The 21,931-nt window shown below is 43.3% G+C and overlaps 1 protein-coding gene across 3 annotated transcripts in view; it reads left to right on the top strand.

Annotated features, from left to right (window-relative positions):
* Positions 1-21,931, top strand: part of LOC106588997 (CUB and sushi domain-containing protein 3) — a 746,396-nt gene that overhangs the window by 287,505 nt on the left and 436,960 nt on the right. For all 3 annotated transcript variants that reach the window (XM_045709277.1, XM_014178612.2, XM_014178611.2), the window contains exon 5: positions 11,252-11,459. In XM_045709277.1, the coding sequence (XP_045565233.1) occupies positions 11,252-11,459 (208 nt within the window). The remainder of the gene's footprint in view (positions 1-11,251; positions 11,460-21,931) is intronic.

Genomic DNA, 21,931 nt, shown 5'->3' with positions numbered 1-21,931 from the left:
ACACTGCCCCATTAGAGAAGTAGGGTGCTTTGATCGGCCTCCTCATCCCTCTAACCCCCTCTTTGTTTTTCACTCTCCCATCCTCCCATCAGCACAGCATCCAGCCCTTTCAAAGGCTATTTTCCATGGGTCCACTCAAGAGGTTTTTGATTGATGTCTTAGGGTATCTGTAGGTGCCAGCCCCTAGACTCCCCTCTTCTCCCATTTTCAGCCCCACAGAGCCCATAATTCCTGGGGTTTCCCCAGTCATCTCCCCCCATTTTGATCTTCCCAATCTCTTAGATGACTGGATTAAACCCCTACCCCAGCCCCCCTCTCACCAGCCAAGCATCCCCTGCTCACCCCCCTAGCCCTCCCAGTGCTGCTCACTCAATGCGGCTCAATCACCATGTTCCATGGGAAGCCTCTCTCGCCTGTCACATGGTATGGATTACATGCTATTTCCATCAATCGCACATCCAGCAAGCCAGTCTCTGAAGTGATGGCTCCTTGAATTAATGTGCGGAGACTAGTCGATGGGTCGAATGAATGCAAAAATAGAAGATAAACAACTACGCCACCGGTAAACATCACCAGCAGGACCCAGCAGTGGAAGGAAGGAAAGATTGAGATTGTTGTTAGTTGGCAGGCGGAAGAAGAGGAAGACGAGGAAGAAGACGACGAATAAGAAAAGCGGTCTGGTTTACAGAACAGTGATGTGCGGTTCCCCCGGCTACCATTTTCACTGTATAACATGTCTGGAGTAACACAGCACCAAGTACGGACAATCTATAATGTTTTGTCCCCTTCGAGGCATAACAGACAGAGAAGCACATTAACATTACAACAAACACATTGTTTATGTGGAAAATCGCTGGTTATTATCTTTTGCATGAGTGATCAGAGCAGTCTAAAGGGGTCAGGGAGAACAGTAATGTTTCTAAATGAAACAGAATGCCACTCACGCTCTCGCAGCTCCTAAAGGAATTCTGCTAGTAGGACTCTCATGGCCAGTGGGGAGATAGACTGCTCTTTCCATCTAGACTTCCTACATGATATCTAGGATGGAGCACTGTATGAGCAGGGAAGATCCAAATAAAACAGAGAATCCATAGCAACCTATATTAATACCATTAATTATTCAACAGGTCTTTGTAACCCACATGGGGGGGGGGGAAGGTGATCAATACTCTAACATTTGAAACTTGATACCAAACCCATCACATTCTATTTATATTGCTATTTTCTTTGAGGCACGGTCCCTCTTGGCCTAAATGAGGTATTCAGCCAGTTGAGGCTATCTCTCTGTCTTTCCGTAGAGCTGACAGACAGGCAGATCTGGTTGAGAGAGTAAAGTAGAGCAGGTTAAGCTAGGGTGTTGGGGTCTCTGGGATTCCTACTGCCTGCTGAAGGAAGAGATCAGGGCCAGGCTGGGGTCTCTGGGATGCCTACTGCCTGCTGAAGGGAAGAGAACAGGGCCAGGCTGGGGGTCTCTGGGATGCCTACTGCCTGCTGAAGGGAAGAGAACAGGGCCAGGCTGGGGGTCTCTGGGATGCCTACTGCCTGCTGAAGGGAAGAGAACAGGGCCAGGCTGGGGTCTCTGGGATGCCTACTGCCTGCTGAAGGAAGAGATCAGGGCCAGGCTGGGGTCTCTGGGATTCCTACTGCCTGCTGAAGGGAAAAGAACAGGGCCAGGCTGGGGTCTATGGGATGCCTACTGCCTGCTGAAGGGAAAATGACTCGCCTCTCATGGAACCCCATCATAGAATACCACCTCTCTCTCTTCTTCTTCTCTCTCTCGCTCTGGCTCTCACTCTCTCTCTCCCTCTGTCTGTCTCCCTCTCTCTCAATACAATTCAATTTAAGGGGCTTTATTGGCATGGGAAACATATGTTAACATTGCCAAAACAAGTGAGGTAGATAATATACATAAGTGAAATAAACAATAAAAATGTACTTTAAACATTACACATACAGAAGTTTCAAAAGAATAAAGACATTACAAATGTCATATTATGTATATATACAGTGTTGTAACGATGTACAAATGGTTAATGTACAAAAGGGAAAATAAATAAGCATAAATATTGGTTGTATTTACAATGGTGTTTGTTCTTCACTGGTTGATCTTTTCTTGTGGCAACAGGTCACAAATCTTGCTGCGGTGATGGCACACTTTGGTATTTCACCCAGTAGATATCGGAAGTTATCAAAATCGGTTTGTTTTTGAATACTTTGTGGATCAGTGTAATCTGAGGGAAATATGTGTCTCTAATATGATCATACATTGGGCAGGAGGTTAGGAAGTGCAGCTCAGTTTCCACCTCATTTTGTGGGCAGTGTGCACATAGCCTGTCTTCTCTTGAGATCCATGTCTGCCTACGGCGGCCTTTCTCAATAGCGTCCTCTCTCAATAGCAAGGCTCTGCTTCTTTTTCCGTAGTGTACTGTATTGTTTAAGTGATTCACCATAGTAAAGGTGTAGACTCAGATTTTCCGGGTCTCTATGTTTTTGGTTGGACAGGTTTCTAAATTTCTTTCTTTGATTTTTGCATTCCTCATCAAATCATTTGTCATTGTTGTTCATTTTCTTCGGTTTTCTATTTGAGATTTTGAGATTTGATAGGGAAGCTGAGGTCAAATATACTGTTAATATTTTCTACTGCCAGGTTTACACCTTCACTATTACAATGCAACGTTTTACCCAGGAAATTGTCTAAAAGGGATTGAATTTGTTGTTGCCTAATTGTTTTTGGTAGGTTTCCAAACTGCATTCCTTCCATCTATAGCATTTCTTAATGTTACTCAGTTCCTTTGGCTTTGATGCCTCATGATTGAGTATTGCTCTGTTCAAGTAGACTGATTTTGCTGTGGTCTGATAGGGGTGTCAGTGGGCTGACTGTGAATGCTCTGAGAGACTCTGGGTTGAGATCAGTGATAAAGTAGTCTACAGTACTACTGCCAAGAGATGAGCTATAGGTGTACCTACCATAGGAGTCCCCTCGAAGCCTACCATTGACTATGTACAGACCCAGCATGCGACAGAGCTGCAGGAGTTGTGACCTGTTTTTGTTGGTTGTATTGTCATAGTTGTGCTATGTATTCTCTCTCTGTCTCCCTCTGTCTCTGTCTCCCTCTCTCCATCTCACTCTCTTTCTCTTACTCTCTAGAGAGACATGAGAGTGTACAGTAATTCCCTCATTACATTTAGGGAACCCCTGCTTACAGAAGTCATGAACTATAATGATTTATACACTGAGTTGATGGCTCATTGTTTACTGAACCGATTCATTCAGCCTTTGTTTTCCTTTGTTTCGTATGATGGGGCCGTTGCTTTGTTGCAGTGTAGAAGATCATTCCCCTGCTAGCTTAGTTAGCTACTGGAAGTTTACCAACAGAGATTGTCTTCGAGTGGAGACTAACATCAGGAGAATGGCTATGCGTCTTCCTAGGGCCAATTTGACTACAGGCCCGTAGTGGAGGGATACACTGTCTGCTGAGTGGTCTGTCTTTGAAAAGGCTGACAGGTCGTCCCAGGGCACTGACACTCATATCTCCAACAAACACTTTCTGTTTAAAAAGGCTGTCATCCAATAAACAGTCTGTCACAGCTTTGCATGTTGGGAGTTTAAAGCAGTCCAATGAAAATGTGTCTTCGATAGACCTCAGTAGGTGGGAACTGGAAACTGAAAGCCCTGGTCCATGTTAACCAGTGTTAGGGGTATTTATTGCGGGTGCTATCTCCTGCAGTGCAGCACATATTGTGGTGCACGGTGGATTTCTTTCCTGACTGAGTCCTATATGTTTTTCATTATTATGATTCAGGTTGAAATGAAAGGCTGAGGTTGGTGTTCTGGCTCTGCTCTTCATTGAGGGTGGGCAGTAAAAGAAGCAGGGGAATGCAGAATTGATTTAGAAATGACTGACAAGAATGTTTTCCAAAGGGAATTTTTTATTGCAGAGACATATCAAAATATACATTTTTTATTTTCCCCAATCATCTCTGCAACTCCCCAACGGGCTCGGGAGAGGCGAACGTTGAATAATGCGTCCCCCGAAACGTGACCCGCCAAACTGCGCTCCTTAACACCTGCCCGCTTAAACCGGAAGCCAGTTGCACCAATGTGTCGGAGGAAACACTGTTCAAGTGATGACCATAAGTCAGCCTGCAGGCGCCCTGCCCGCCACAAGGAGTCGCTAGTGCGCAATGAGCCAAGTAAATCCCCCTCGGCCAAACCATCCCCTAACCCGGACGACGCTGGGCCAATTGTACGCCGCCCTATGGGACTCCCGGCCACGGCCGGTTGTGATACAGACTGGGATCAAACACGGGTCTGTAGTGACACCTCAAGCACTGCAATGCAGTTCCTTAGACCGCTGTGCTACTTGAGAGGCTGAGAAATACGGTTTTATGCCGTTTCTTTCCACAGACACGGCCTTATCATTGTTGAAGTATCTTGATTTCATTAGTGCACATCACTCATTGAGTTATTTCTTTCATGTTGCATCTAAGAGGCATTATTTATTTTTCTAAAACCAGGAAATTAGTTTCTTCAACATTGACGTATTCTAAAGGAACTATTCAATCCTACTTATAAACTGGGCGGTTCGAGCCCTGAATGCTGATTGGTTGACAGCCGTGGTATATCAGACCGTATAACACAGGTATGACAAAATATTTATTTTTACTGCTCTAATTATGTCGGTAACCAGTTTATAATAACAATAAGGCACCTCAGGGGTTTGTGGTATATGGCCAATATACCACTGCTAAGGGCTGTGTCCAGGCACTCTGCGTTAGGTCGTGCTTAAAAACAGCCCTTAGCCGTGGTATATTGGACATATGTGACACCCCCTCAGGCCTATTTGCTTAATGTGAATTTGTGATTAGCCGTGATTTGAGTATGAGCATTGAGTACTCCACTGTTTCTTAATGTGCAACTAATGAATGTTCATCACAAAGTAGAACCGGGATGATAAACCGAAAATGGCCAACACCGACATTTCTATCTCATACCGAAGCTATTTTGCCCATGTCTGCAATTTTATGTGATTACAAAACATTCCTAGGTGCATTATTTATTTAATTTATTTGTATTTTACTTGGCAAGTCAGTTAAGAACAAATTCTTATGCACAATGACGGGCTAGGACGACGCTGGGCCAATTGTGCGCCACCCTATGGGACTCCCAATCACAGCTTGGATTCGAACTGTAGTACTGTAGTGGCGCCGCTGCGCCACTTGGACCGCTGCGCCACTTGGACCGCTGCGCCACTCGGGAACAATAGTCTACGGAGCAGCGATATGAAAGTGAAACGGCATAGAAAAAAGCATTGCGCTATGGGAGCTCAACACTTTTATCTATGCAGTTTGATTTCAACCAAGAGAACAGGAACCAATCAGAGCCGTATTCTATCCCACGCTTCACACACCTGTTGTTGGCAGTTCTCCAAGTGATGTTGCTCAGGTGCATCCTTTGTCCATTGGTTATCCTTGAGATGTTTCTACAACTTGATTGGAGTCCACCTGTGGTAAATTCAATTGATTGGACATGATTTGGAAAGGCACACACTTGTCTATACAAGGTCCCACAGTGCATGTCAGAGAAAAAACCAAGCCACAAGGTCAAAGGAATTGTCTGTAGAGCTCCGAGACAGGATTGTTTTCGGCACAGATCTGGGGACGGGTACCAAAACATTTCTGCAGCATTGAAGGTCCCCAATAACAGAGGCCTCCACCATTCTTAAATGGAAGAAGATTGGAACCATTAAGACTCTTCATAGAGCTGGCCGCCCGGCCAAACTGACCAATCGGGGGAGAAGGGCCTAGGTCAGGGAGGTGACCAAGAACCTGATGGTCACTCTGACAGAGCTCCAGAGTTCCTCTGTAGAGATGGGAGAACCTTCCAGAAGGACAACCATCTCTGCAGCACTCCACCACTCAGGCCTTTATGGTAGAGTGGCCAGACGTAAGCCAATCCTCAGAAAAGCACATGACAGCCCTCTTGGAGTTTGCCAAAAAGCAAATTAAGGACTCTCAGACCATGAAAAACAAGATTATCTGGTCTGATGAAACCAAGATTGAACTCTTTGGCCCGAATGCCAAGCATCACATCTGGATGAAATCGGACACCCTCCCTATGGTGAAGCATGGTGGTGGCAGCATCAAGCTGTGGGGATGTTTTTCAGCGGCAAAGACTGGGTGACTAGTCAGGATCGAGCAAAGATGAATGGAGTAAAGTACAGAGAGATTCTTGATGAAAACCTGCTCCAGAGCGCTCAGGACCTCAGACTGGGGTGAAGGTTCACCTTCCAACAAGACAATGACCCTAAGCACACAGCCAAGACAACACAAGAGTGGTTTCGGGACAGGTCTCAATGTCCTTGAGTGGCCCAGCCAGGGCCCGGACTTGAACCCGATCCAACATCTCTGGCGAGACCTGAAAATAGCTGTGCATTGATTCTCCCCATCCAACCTGGCAGAGGTTGAGAGGATCTGCAGAGAAGAATGAGAGAAACTCCCCAAATACAGGTGTGCCAAGAATGTAGCGAAATACCCAAGAAGACTCGAGGCTGTAATCACTGCCAAAGGTCTGAATACTTATGTAAATGTGATATTTCAGTTTAATTTGTTTTTATAAATTAGCAAAAATGATTTATAAAACAGTTTTTGCTTTGTCATTATGGGGTATCATGTGTAGGTTGATGAGAAAACAACAATTTAATCCATTATAGAAAAAGGTTGTAACGTAACAAAATGTAGAAAAAGTAAAGGGGTCTGAATACCTTCCGAATGTACTGTAGATTATTATAGAGAAAGTCAGTGAGTGTATTATTATAGAGAAAGTCAGTGAGTGTATTATTATATAGAAAGTCAGTGAGTGTATTATTATAGAGAAAGTCAGTGAGTGTATTATGATAAAGTCAGTGAGTGTATTATGATAGAGAAAGTCAGTGAGTGTATTATTATTGTCACGTTCGTCGTAGGAAGGAGACCAAGGCGCAGCGTGCGTATCGTTCTACACCTTTATTAATATGTGAAACTATGCAAGACATACAATAAACAAAACAACAAACCGTGACGACCGAGGTGCAACATGCACTAACTCTAAATAATCTCCCACAAACACAGGTGGGAAAAACAACTACTTTAATATGATCCCCAATTAGAGACAACGATGACCAGCTGCCTCTAATTGGGAATCATACGAAAACCCCAACATAGAAAAAATAGAGGACTGTCGCCGGAAGCTCTGGACTGGGGATGGCGCTGGAAGCTCTGGACTGGGGATGTCGCCGGAAGCTCTGGACTGGGGATCGTCGCCGGACTGGGCAGGCGCACTGGAGGCCTAGTGCGTGGAGCCAGGACAGGTGGCACCAGACTGGTGACACGCACTTCAGGGCGAGTGTGAGGAGCAGGCACAGGACGTACTGGACTGGGGAGGCGCACTGGAGGCATGATGCGTGGGACCGGTACAGGTGGCACTGGACTAGTGACACACACCTCAGGGAGAGTGCGAGGAGGAGGCACAGGACATACCTGACTGAGGACACGCACTTCAGAGAGAGTGCGGGGAGCAGGCACAGGATGTACTGGGCTGTGGAGGCGCACTGGAGACCTGGTGTGTAGAACCGGTGCAGGATATACTGGACCGTGAAGGCGCACTGAAGGTCTGGAGCATAGAGCTGGCACAACCCGTCCTGGCTGAATGCTCACTTTAGCCCGGCAAGTGCGGGGCGCTGGCACAGGACGCACTGGGCTGTGAAGACGCACTGGCAACACAGTGCGTAGAGCTGGCGCAGGATATCCTGGACCGAGGAGACGCACCGGAGACCAGGAGCGCTGAGCCGGCACAACCCGTCCTGGCTGAATGCTCACTTTAGCCAAGGCAAATGCGGGGCGCAGGCACAGTGCGCACCGGGCTATGAATGCGCACTGGAGATACAGTGCGCATCACCGCATAACACGGTGCCTGACTGGTCACACGCTCCCCACGGTAAGCACGACGAGTTGGCTCAGGTCTAAACCCTGACCCCACCAATCTCCCCGTGTGCCCCCCAAAAAAAAATTGGGGAGCTGTCTCTCGGTCTTCCGTCATTGCCGTGCTAATTCATCGTATCATCACCGTTCCTCTCTCGCTATCTCCGCCTGCTTCCATGGCAGGGTCTTGTCCCCTGCCATTAACTCCTCCCAGGTCCAGGATGTCCTCCACTCTCTTCTCTCCCGGGCCCAGGATCCCTGCTCCTCCTGGGCATGCTGCTTGGTCCTTTGGTGGTGGGAGATTCTGTCACGTTCATCGGAGGAAGGAGACCAAGGCGCAGCGTGCGTATCGTTCTACATCTTTATTAATATGTGAAACTATGCAAGACATACAATAAACAAAACAACAAACCGTGACGACCGAGGTGCAACATGCACTAACTCAAAATAATCTCCCACAAACACAAGTGGGAAAAACAACTACTTTAATATGATCCCCAATTAGAGACAACGATGACCAGCTGCCTCTAATTGGGAATCATACGAAAACCCCAACATAGAAAAAAGAAACTACAACACAATATAGAAAAATTAAACTAGACAAAACCCCCCAGTCACGCCCTGACCTACTCTACCATAGAAAAATACGAGCTGTCTATGGTCAGGATGTGACAATTAAATAGAAAGTCAGTGAGTGTATTATTATATAGAAAGTCAGTGAGTAAGCCTATATTATCCCAACCTTTCACCCTAAGTGAGGCCTGATGAGCCTGTCTGTCACTCACATGCTCATTGACATTCTATCTGGTGTTTGTGTTATTGATGGTATTTATAAAGGGATTGCTATTAAAAGTGTATGTAATTTGAACTTTTCCACAGTCATCAGAGTGTGTAATCAGCTCTGGATCCAATCAAATCAAATGTTATTTGTCACATGCTTCATAAACAACAGGTGTAGTCTAACAGTTAAATGCTTACTTACGGGTCATTTTCCAATAATGCAGAGTTAATATAAATATACAGAGAGAGAGTGAATGAGAGAGAGATAGAGAGAGAGAGTGAATAAATACAGAGTGAATAATGAATAACCAGTAAAAGGAACATAGCTCTATACAGGGAGTACCAGGTAATAACATAGCTCTAAACAGGGAGTACCAGGTAATAACATAGCTCTATACAGGGAGTACCAGGTAATAACATGGCTCTATACAGGGAGTACCAGGTAATAACATAGCTCTATACAGGGAGTACCAGGTAATAACATGGCTCTATACAGGGAGTACCAGGTAATAACATAGCTCTATACAGGGAGTACCAGGTAATAACATGGCTCTATACAGGGAGTAGCAGGTAATAACATAGCTTTATACAGGGAGTACCAGGTAATAACATGGCTCTATACAGGGAGTACCAGGTAATAACATGGCTCGATACAGGGAGTACCAGGTAATAACATGGCTCTATACAGGGAGTACCAGGTTTAACATGGCTATATACAGGGAGTACCAGGTAATAACATGACTATATACAGGGAGTACCAGGTAATAACATGGCTTTATACAGGTAATACCAGTACCGAGTCGATGTACAGAGGTACGAGGTAACTGAGGAAGCTATGTACATGTAGGGTAAAGTGACAAGGCAACAGGATATATAATAGACTGTTGAAGCATATGTAGTCTCAATGTGTGTGTGTGTGTGTGTGTGTGTGTGTGTGTGTGTGTGTGTGTGTGTGTGTGTGTGTGTGTGTGTGTGTGAGTGTGTGTGTGTGTGTTAGGGTGTAAGAGATTTAGTGCAAAATTGGGTCAATGCAGGTAGTCCGGATAGCCATTTGATTAGCTATGTAGTAGTTGTGTTTAGAAGTCTTATTGCTTCAGGGTATCTGCTGTTCATGGTCCTGTTTCTTCCAGACTTGGTGCACTGGTACTGCTTGCCTTGATGTAGCAGAGATAACAGTCTATGACTTCGGTGGCTGGAGTCTTTGTCCATGCCTGGTGTAGAGGTCCTGGATGGCAGGGTGCTCGGACACAATGAATCTCTCTTCACATCTCAGGATGATAAACTCATTCATAATGGAGAAGGAGAAGACAGGAGAGTTGATACAGAATGGCCGATCACTGAGTCTGTGTGTGTGTGAGTGTGTGTTCACCAATGTGTGTGCATACTGTATGAGTGTGCACTTGTTTCTGTGTTTGCGTGTGTGTGTTGTGTGTGTGTGTGTGTGTGTGTGTGTGTGTGTGTGTGTGTGTGTGTGTGTGTGTGTGTGTGTGTGTGTGTGTGTGTGTGTGTGTGTGTGTGTGTGTGTGTGTGTGTGTGTGTGTGGGTCTGTTTTTTGATGTGCCAATGTGCATGTGACTGTTTCTGTGCCTTTGTGTGGTTGTGAATATGTGCATGTTCCAGCACGCTAGTGTTTGTTTGTGTGTGTGTGTGTGAATGAAATACTGTATGTTTCTACGTTTATCCCTCCTGTAGATTGTTTGAATAAAACATTGGCATGTAAGTCATTGCACCTCACCATGCCAATGTCTATTCCTCAGTGTGTAAATATCTGTATCCCTGTTCCCCCAAAATACTGTTTTAGTCCTGGATAAAAGTGATTCTCCAATGAGCATCACTTCACACCTTATTCCCTGTATATCCATGCACATGGCCACGCACCATGTGCATGCATGTATACGTGGATCTATATGTACGTTATATGTTTGCCTTTCTGTATAAATGATATGTATATAATTTATAATGTCTGCACAGACCAGTCCATGTGTCTTTATCTGTACATTATGTATCCAAACATTTCCAAAAAAACAAGAAAAACAAACAAATCTGATTCCGCTTCTAAATCTAAACTTTCATTAAAAATGTAAATGAAAAGTCCTTGATTAAAAAGGAGAAATAGTCTGCTGGGAAATACAGCTGGGACCTTTTGATTCCAAGAACCCATGTCTAGATGGAGCCAATTAATAGTCATGACAAAGGTGCGAGAGAGACAGAGAGAGAGAGAGAGAGACCACTATATACTGATATTATATGTGGCATACAAAAGCTGCCACAATGTAATGAATTTAATTCATAATTTTGAAATTGGCTGGATAAAGAAAATCCATACTGTATGTGGTAAAATGGTTGTATATATTTTTTAATATATACAAAGAAACATACATATGACTTTGCGTCAGTCAAAAAATACAAAAACCAAACCAAAAAAAGGTTCAGCTGTTATTTTCTGCTGTATACTACTTACATGTGGAGTTAAGCCCGATTCCTAACAGAAGTCTTTCCGTTTGATTGACAGCTGAGGACACATGTGGTGATACTCTGAGGGGTTCAAGTGGCATCATTTCAAGTCCCAATTTCCCGAGTGAATATTACAATAATGCGGACTGTACGTGGACCATACTTGCTGATCCTGGAGACACCATCTCCATCATTTTTACAGACTTCCAGACAGAGGAAAAATATGACTACTTGGAAGTGGAAGGATCTGAGCCTCCGACAATATGGTGAGTCTACTGCTACTGCTGCGCCTCCCTCTGTCTGTGTTGGTCTGGTCAGTGTTTCAGTTCATCAATAGTCATATTCTGTCTGGTTGTGCTTGGTACTGACTGCAAATGTGAATCACTGATGTGAGGTAATAAGAGGACAAAAGTTGAGTCCTACTTTCAATGTTTAAAATCTGAGGTGAGCCTTTACTTTACAGCTGCAATGTCACGTTGCCACCAAAAATGGCTATACTGGACGCTGAACTTGTTTTGCTTACTGTACTGACAAATGTGTGTGTTGGTGCTGTGTTTTTCCTTATAGTATGTTTTATAAGTTATTGCTTAGAAGTAAATACATATAGTCATTTTGGAAGTGCTTAATATTTTCTATTGTGCTTGTAATTACAATATTTTAGCTCAGTGTTATATTGATTGTTGGAAAATGTGTCTATCGATGACCTCTATTCCTGTATACTAATTTGGTACTGACGGAATCACATGGGTAAGTCTTGCTGTGTTTAGGGGAGAGACCAATGGCTCTTCTTTATCTCTCATGTTTTCATGTTTTCTCATCTTTCATGTTTAATCTGTAGATATTTGTAGCGTATACAGTACATGAAATAGAGGAGAGCTACATATTCCTGATTCTCACCATAATGTATTGAATGCTACAAGATTATATGGAGTTATTATACACCAGTAGTAATGGAGTTCTGATAGGCCAGTAGTAATGGAGTTTGTATACACCAGTAGTAATGAAGTTCTTATACGCCAGTATAATGGAGTTTGTATAAGCCAGTAGTAATGGAGTTCGTATACGTGAGTAGTAATGGAGTTATTATACACCAGTAGTAATCGAGTTCTTATACACCAGTAGTAATGGAGTTACTATACACCAGTAGTAATGGAGTTCTGATCGGCCAGTAGTAATGGAGTTATTATACACCAGTAGTAATGGAGATCTGATAGGCCAGTAGTAATGGAGTTATTATACGCCAGTAGTAATGGAGTTCTGATAGGCCAGTAGTAATGGAGTTATTATACGCCAGTAGTAATGGAGTTCTTATATGCCAGTAGTAATGGAGATTATATACACCTGTCGTAATGGACTTCGTATACGGCAGTATAATGGAGTTATTATATGCCAGTATAATGGAGTTCTTATACGCCAGTAGTAATGGAGTTATTATACGCCAGTAGTAATGGAGTTCATATACACCAGTAGTAATGGAGTTCTTATACGTGAGTAGTAATGGAGTTCTTATCCGCGAGTAGTAATGGAGTTCATATACACCAGTAGTAATGGAGTTCATATACTCCAGTAGTAATGGAGTTCATATACACCAGTAGTAATGGAGTTCATGTACTCCAGTAGTAATGGAGTTCTTAAACGCCAGTAGTAAATGAGTTTGTATACGCCAGTAGTAATGGAGTTATTATACCTAAATACCTTATTTACGTAAGTATTCTGCCCCTTTGCTATGAGACTCTAAAATTTGCTCAGGTGCATCCTGTTTCCATTGATCATCCTTGAGATGATGATTGGAGTCCACCTGTGGTAAATTCAATTGATTGGACATGATTTGGAAAGGCACATACCTGTCTATATAAGGTCCCACAGTTGACAGTACATGTCAGCGCAAAAACCAAGCCCTGAGGTCGAAGGAATTGTCCGTAGAGCTCCGAGACAGGATTGCGTCGAGGCACAGATTGGGGGAACTCTTTGTCCTGAATGCCAATCGTCACGTCTGGAGGAAACCTGGCACCATCCCTATGGTGAAGCATGGTGGTGGCAGCATCATGCTGTGGGGATGTTTTTCAGTGGCAGGGACTGGGCGACTAGTCAGGATAGAGGGAATGATGAACGGAGTAAAGTACAGCGATATCCTTGATGAATACCAGAGTTCTCAGGATCTCAGACTGGGGGCAAAGTTTCACCTTCCAACAGGACAACGACCCTAAGCACACAGCCAAGACAACACAGGAGTGGCTTTCGGACAAGTCTCTGAATGTCCTTGAGTGGCCCAGCTAGAGCCCGGACTTGAACCCGATCGAACATCTCTGGAGAGACCTGAAAATAGCTGTGCATTGATTCTCCCCATCCAACCTGACAGAGCTTGAGAAGAATGAAAGAAACTCTCAAAATAGAGGTGTGCCAAGCTTGTAGTGTCATACCCAGAAGACTCGAGGCTGTGATCACTGCCAAAGGTGCTTCAACAAGGTACTGAGTAAAGGGTCTGGTTACTTATGTAAATATGATATTTCAGTTTATTATTTAAAACATTTGCAAACATTTCTAAAAACCTGTTTTTGCTTTGTAATTGTGTGTAGATTGATGAGAAAAAAAAACTATTGAATCAATTTTATAATAAGGCTGTAACTTAACAAAATGTGGATAAAGTCAAGGGGTCTGAATACTTTCCGAATGCACTGTAGATAGATAGAAGATACTGGGGACTTGGGGCCGTACGGATCAAGCCTCTTAGACTAGGAGTAGTAGGATGAGTTTTGCCTTTTGGATTATAATGAATAAGAATACATTGACGGGGGGGGGATCTGATCCTAGATCAGCCCTCCTACTCTGAGACTCTTGATACATACTTATTTCATTACTAAATCCTATTCCTATCCTGAGGAACATAGGGGACTTGATATGACCCGTTGTATATTTAAAATGTTGAATTTTGGGGGCTGTTGACTTGTTTATTTGTTTTTGTTGGTGTTGACAATCTTTGATTGGGAGACGTCACTAAGAGGAAGTCTTTCAAATGACCCCGAACACGTGTGTTATTATGTGTTTATGGTAATGACCCTATGGATTGTTCTGTGTGTATTTGGGAAATGGTCCCAGTTGACAGACTGTTGTTTTTTTTTGTCAAATAAACTCTCACACCACCCCACATCAGTGCCATAGTTCATATTAAAATCCCTTTGGCATTTGCGTCCTGCTTAGCCTAAATGTGTATATTGTTGTTTCAGTATGTGGTTTACCATTCAGTGTGTTGGTCACTGGTAGCTATCTCCCTGACCTTGTTCTGTGGTGACTTCTGTGTCAACAGAAATGGTTTGCTCCTTCCCGCCCTCTTACCCCCTTTTGTCTTCTCATTCTCTCATTCCCTGAGCTTCAACTGTTTAGAAGTAGAATCAGAGCCAATGTTTTGTCTTATTCTGTTCACATGTGGCCCTGTCTGTACCCAGAATACACACAACCATTTAACTCCACAAACTAAGCTAATCGCTCTCACTGTCTTGTTGTCTATGCTCTGGTGGTCTGGCACAATAATTACATAATACATTTTTCGTCGGATGTGGCGTGGCTTGCCATTACAGACTACAAAGGGAAGCACAGCCGAGAGCTTCCCAGTGACACGAGCCTACCAAGTGAGCCTACTATGCTCGCTTCGAGCCAAATAACACTGAAACATGCATGAGAGCACCAGCTGTTCCGGAAGACTGTGTGATCACCCTCTCTTCAGCCAAGGTGAGTAAAACCTTTAAACAGGTCAACATTCACAAGGCTGCAAGGCCAGACGGATTACCAGAACGTGTACTTCGAGTATGTGCTGACCAACTGGCAAGTGTCTTCACTGACATTTTCAACGTCTACTTGTCCGAGTCTGTAATACCAACAGTCCCTGTGCCCAATACCATAGTCCCTGTGCCCAAGAATACGAAGGTAAGCTGCCTAAATGACTACCGACCCGCAGCACTCACATCTGTAGCAATGAAGTGCTTTGAAAGGCTGGTCATGGCTCACATCAACACCATTATCCCAGAAACCCTAGACCCACTCCAATTTATATACCGCCCTAACAGATCCACAGATGATGCAATCTCTATTGCACTCCACACTGCCCTTTCCCACCTGGACAAAAGGAACACCTACGTAAGAATGCTATTCATTGACTACAGCTCAGCGTTCAACACCATAGTGCCCTCAAAGCTCATCAATAAGTTAAGGACCCTGGGACTAAACACCTCCCTCTGCAACTGGATTCTGGACTTCCTGACGGTCTGCCCCTAGGTGGTAAGGGTAGGTTACAACACATCCGCCACGCTGATCCTCAACACAGGGGCCCGTCAGTGGGTGCGTGCTCAGTCCTCTCCTGTACTCCCTGTTCACTCATGACTGCACGGATTGGCACAACTCCAAAACCATCATTAAGTTTGCCGATGACACAACAGTGGTAGGCCTGATAACCGACACCGAGACAGCCCATAGGGAGGAGGTCAGAGACCTGGCCGGGTGGTGCCAGGACAACAACCTCTCCCTCAATGTGATCAAGACAAAGGAGATGATTGTGGACTACAGGAAAAAGAGGACCGAGCACGCCCCCATTCTCATCGATGGGGCTGTAGTTGAGTAGGTTGAGAACTTCAAATTCCGTGGTGTCCACATTACCAACACACTAACATGGTCCAAGCACACTAAGACAGTCGTGAAGAGGGCACAACAAAACCTATTCCCCCTCAAGAGACTGAAAAGATTTGGCATCGGTCCTCAGATCCTCAAAAGGTTTAACAGCTGCACCATCGAGAGCATCCTGACTGGTTGCATCACTGCCTGGTATGGCAAATGCTTGACCTCCGACCACAAGGCACTACAGAGGGTAGTGCGTACAGCCCAGTACATCACTGGGGAAAAGCTTCCTGCCTTCCAGGACCTCTATACCAGGCGGTGTCAAAGAAAGGCCCTAAAATTGATCAATGACCCCAACCATCCTAGTCATAGACTGTTCTCTCTGCTACCGGATGGCAAGCGATACCGGAACACCAAGTCTAGGTCCAAGAGGCTTCTAAACAACTACTACCCCCAAGCCACAAGACTCCTGAACATCTAATCAAATGGCTACCCAGAATATTTGCATTGCCCCCCCCCCCCTTTCACACCGCTGTTACTCTCTGTTGTTATCATCTATGCATAGTCACTTTAATAACTCTACCTACATGTACATATTACCTCAACTAACCGTTGCCACTGCACATTGACTCTGTACCGGTACCCCCTGTATAAATAGAATACAGTGGGGGAAAAACGTATTTGATCCCCTGCTGATTTTGTACGTTTGCCCAATTACAAAGAAATGATCAGTCTATAATTTTAATGGTAGGTTTATTTGAACAGTGAGAGACAGAATAACAACAACAAAAAACCAGAAAAACGCATGTCAAAAATGTTATAAAATGATTTGCATTTTAATGAGGGAAATAAGTATTTGACCCCTCTGCAAAACATGACTTAGTACTTGGTGGCAAAACCCTTGTTGGCAATCACAGAGGTCAGACGTTTCTTGTAGTTGGCCACCAGGTTTGCACACATCTCAGGAGGGATTTTGTCCCACTCCTCTTTGCAGATCTTCTCCAAGTCATTAAGGTTTCGAGGCTGACGTTTGACAACTTGAAGCTTCAGCTCCCTCCACAGATTTTCTATGGGATTAAGGTCTGGAGACTGGCTAGGCCACTCCAGGACCTTAATGTGCTTCTTCTTGAGCCACTCCTTTGTTGCCTTGGCTGTGTGTTTTGGGTCATTGTCATGCTGGAATACCCATCAACGACCCATTTTCAATGCCCTGGCTGAGGGAAGGAGGTTCTCACCCAAGATTTGACAGTACATGGCCCCATCAAATGATGCGGTGAAGTTGTCCTGTCCGCTTAGCAGAAAAACACCCCCAAAGCATAATGTTTCCACCTCCATGTTTGACGGTGGAGATGGTGTTCTTGGGGTCATAGGCGGCATTCCACCTCCTCCAAACACGGCGAGTTGAGTTGATGCCAAAGAGCTCCATTTTGGTCTCATCTGACCACAACACTTTCACCAGTTGTCCTCTGAATCATTCAGATGTTCATTGGCAAACTTCAGATGGGCATGTATATGTATTCTTGAGCAGGGGGACCTTGCGGGCGCTGCAGGATTTCAGTCCTTCACGGCGTAGTGTGTTACCAATTGTTTTCTTGGTAACTATGGTCCCAGCTGCCTTGAGATCATTGACAAGATCCTCCCGTGTAGTTCTGGGCTGATTCCTCACCGTTCTCATGATCATTGCAACCCCACGAGGTGAGATCTTGCATGGAGCCAAGGCCGAGTGATATTGACAGTTCTTTTGTGTTTCTTCCATTTGTGAATTATCACACCAAATGTTGTCACCTTCTCACCAAGCTGCTTGGCGATGGTCTTGTAGCCCATTCCAGCCTGTGTAGGTCTACAATCTTGTCCCTGACATCCTTGGAGAGCTCTTTGGTCTTGGCCATGGTGGAGAGTTTGGAATCTGATTGATTGATTGCTTCTGTGGACAGGTGTCTTTTTTACAGGTAACAAGCTGCGGTTAGGAGCACTCCCTTTAACCTCTTACATCTAGATGTTCCGCTAGCGGAACACCTGCTCCAATATCCAATGATGGGCGTGGCGCGAAATACAAATTCCTCTAAAATCCGAAAACTTCCATTTTTCAAACATATGACTATTTTACAGCATTTTAAAGACAAGACTCTCGTTAATCTAACCACACTGTCCGATTTCAAAAAGGCTTTACAGTGAAAGCAAAGCATTAGATTATGTCAGCAGAGTACCCAGACAGAAATGATCAGACTACCCATTTTTCAAGCTAGCATATAATGTCACAAAAAACAAAACCACAGCTAAATGCAGCACTAACCTTTGATGATCTTCATCAGATGACAACCCTAGGACATTATGTTATACAATACATGCATGTTTTGTTCAATCAAGTTCATATTTATATCAAAAACCAGCTTTTTTACATTAGCATGTAAACTAGCATACCCCCCGCAAACCTCCGGTGAATTTATTAAATTACTCATGATAAACGTTCACAAAAAACAGAACAATTATTTTAAGAATTATAGATACAGAACTCCTCTATGCACTCGATATGTCCGATTTTAAAATAGCTTTTCGGTGAAAGCACATTTTACAATATTCTCAGTAGATAGCCCAGAATCACAGGGCTAGCTATTTAGACACCCACCAAGTTTAGCACTCACCAATATCAGATTTACTATTAGAAAAGTTTGATTACCTTTCCTGTTCTTCGTCAGAATGCACTCCCAGGACTTCTACTTCAATAACAAATGTTGGTTTGGTCCAAAATAATCCATCGTTATATCCAAATAGCGGCGTTTTGTTTTGTAAATAAGGGTCGCGCGCATGCGCATTTCGTGACAAAAGATTTCTAAATATTTCATTACCGTACTTCGAAGCATGTCAACCGCTGTTTAAAATCAATTTTTATGCCATTTTTCTCGTAAAAAAGCGATAATATTCCGACCGGGAATCTGTGTTTCGGCAAATAGAGGGAAAAACACAAAGACGGGGGCGGCCAGTGCACGAGCCCAAGCCCTTTGTCCTCTGATAGACCACTTAGCAAAAGCGCTCGTGTGTTTCAGCCAGGGCTTTGAATTACGTCATTCAGCTTTTTCCCGGGCTCTGAGCGCCCATGGAAGACGTAGGAAGTGTCACGTTAGAGCAGAGATCCTTTGTAATGGATAGAGATGGCAAAGAAGTTCAAGAAATGGTCAGACAGGGTACTTCCTGTACAGAATCTTCTCACGTTTTGGCCTGCCAAATTAGTTCTGTTATACTCACAGACACCATCCAAACAGTTTTAGAAACTTTGGAGTGTTTTCTATCCAAAGCTAATAATTATATGCATATTCTAGTTTCTGGGCAGGACTAATAATCAGATTAAATCGGGTACGTTTTTTATCCAGCCGTGAAAATACTGCCCCCTAGCCATAACAGGTTAAGAGTGTGCTCCTAATCTCAGCTCGTTACCTGTATAAAAGACACCTGGAAGCCAGAAATCTTTCTGATTGAGAGGGGGTCAAATAATTATTTCCCTCATTAAAATGCAAATACATTTAAAAAAAATTTGACATGCGTTTTTCTGGATATGTTTGTTATTATTCTGTCTCTCACTGTTCAAATAAACCTACCATTAAAATTATAGACTGATCCTTTCTTTATCAGTGGGCAAACATTCAAAATCAGCAGGGGATCAAATACTTCCCCCCCTACTGTAATCAAATGGCTACCTAGACTATTTGCATTATCCCCCCCACCCCCTTCCCCCCCCCGCTACTCTCTGTTGTTATCATCTATGCATAGTCACTTTAATAACTCTACCTACATGTACATATTACCTCAATTACCTTGGCTAACCGGTGCCCCCGCACATTGATCCTGTACCGGTACCCCCTGTATATAGTCTTGCTTTTGTTATTTTACAGCTGCTCTTTAATTACTTGTTACTTTTATTTGTTATTCTTATTCGTATTTTTTTTTGGTTAGGGGCTCATAAGTAAGCGTTTCACTGCCTGTTGTAGTCGACGCATGTGACTAATTTGATTTGATTAAAAGAGAAATCAGCTGAAGCAATATACTTTTCTCTCTAAGTGTCAAGGAGAAGCGGACCAAAGGGCAGCATGTGTGTCGTTCCACATTTTATTTACACTGTGAAACTATGCAATACATAAATAAACTGAATGACAAAAACAACAAACCGTGACGCAGAGGTGAAACATACACTGACTCAATCTCCCACAAACCCAGGTAGGAAAAACCCCTACTTAAGTATGATCTCCAATTAGAGACAACGAGGACCAGCTGCCTCTAATTGGAGATCATCCCAAACAAAACCAACATAGAAATACAAAACTAGAACATGACAACATAGAAAAACTAAACTAGAAAAAAAACCTGTCACGCCCTGACCTACTCTACCATAGAAAATAACATCTTTCTATTGTCAGGACGTGACACTAAGTATGTTTTGAGAAGAATAATATATTTACGTCTGCCATATTAAATCACATATGCCTTTTTCAAAGAAATGAGAGCACAAACAAAAACATAATGGGAGGTTTTCTAATTTCAAGCATTCCCCTTTTGTAATCACTTGAATTATGCAGTTTGATAAAATCATGTATTCAAAAATCATACATTCGATAAGATTAACATTGTAATTTAAAAGGCAAATTTAGGGATCCTCCTAAGTGGCGGTTATCGATGGTGAAGGAGGACCAAAATGCAGCAGGACTGTGTTTGTTCATCTTGAACATTTATTAAACTCAAAATGAACACCAAACAAACTCACGATCACCGAACAGTCTTCTCAGGCTCATACACGCTAGACAAGAAACAATCTCCCACAAAAACCTACACCAAACAGTTACCCATATATAGGACTCTCAATTAGAGGCAACGAGGAAGCACCTGCCTCCAATTGAGAGTCCCAAACCCCAATCAACCTAACATAGAAATACATTAACCAGACTACACATAGAACTACATAAACATAGACCATAAACCAAAAACCCGGAAATAATAAATCAAACGCCCTTCTACCAAAACACCACCCCGAACCACATAAAACAAATACCCTCTGCCACGTCCTCACCAAACTACAATAACAATTAACCCTTATACTGGCCAGGACGTGACATGGCTGAACATTTTCATTGCTACAAATAATTTACATAAATAAATTACTATTCCCCACTACAAAGAGAAGCTTTTCAACAATTGACTACATTTCTATTTTCAAAAATGCACTCATAAATTTACTGGATAAAAATATTATTGATATAGTGATATCGGATCATTCTCCATCATCATGCTTAATTACACCAATAGAAATTAATTAATAAATAGAAGTATTTATTAAATAGAAATGTAATAAATACTTCAACCAAAAAAATGAATACCTTTACCACTAGAAATGGCGATATAGAGGACAGAGAAAAGCCAACCCCGATATCATTTGGGATGACTTTAAGGCATACATTAGGGGAATGATAATGCCATACTCTGCAAAAATAAATCACTATCTTAGAAAAAGCAAAGAAAAAATATCTACAAGCCAAAGAAAAAAATAAAATTTCAGAACTTAAGCAGGAATATGCTATTTTGTTATTTTGAAGAGAGCCAACAACTACAGGTTAAGCTCCAATAAAGCATACTACTTACCTGTTAGGGCTAGGGGGCAGTATTGACACGGCTGGATAAAAAACATACCCGATTTAATCTGGTTACCACTCCTACCCAGTAACTAGAATATGCATATACTTATTACATATGGATAGAAAACACCCAAAATGTTCTAAAACTGTTTGAATGGTGTCTGTGAGTATAACAGAACTCAAATGGCAGGTCAAAACCTGAGAGATTCCTTTACAGGAAGTGGCCTGTCTGACCATTTCTTGAACTTGTTTTCCATCTCTATCATTTACTAAGGATCTCTGCTCTAACGTGACACTTCCCACGTCGTCCATAGGCGCTCAGAGCCCGGGAAAAAACAGAATGTCGTCATTCCAGCCCCAGGCTGAAACACATTATCGCCTTTCTCAAGTGGCCGATCAAGGGACACTGGCTTATGCGCGTGACCCCGACCGCCCCCGCCTTTGGGATTTTTTCCTCTGTTTGCCGAAAAGGAGATTCCCTGTCGGAATATTATCGCTTTTCTACGAGAAAAATG

Source organism: Salmo salar, chromosome ssa27, assembly GCF_905237065.1.
Source record: "Salmo salar chromosome ssa27, Ssal_v3.1, whole genome shotgun sequence".
Lineage (NCBI taxonomy): Eukaryota > Metazoa > Chordata > Actinopteri > Salmoniformes > Salmonidae > Salmo > Salmo salar.
This window is presented reverse-complemented; position numbering and strand designations above follow the sequence as displayed.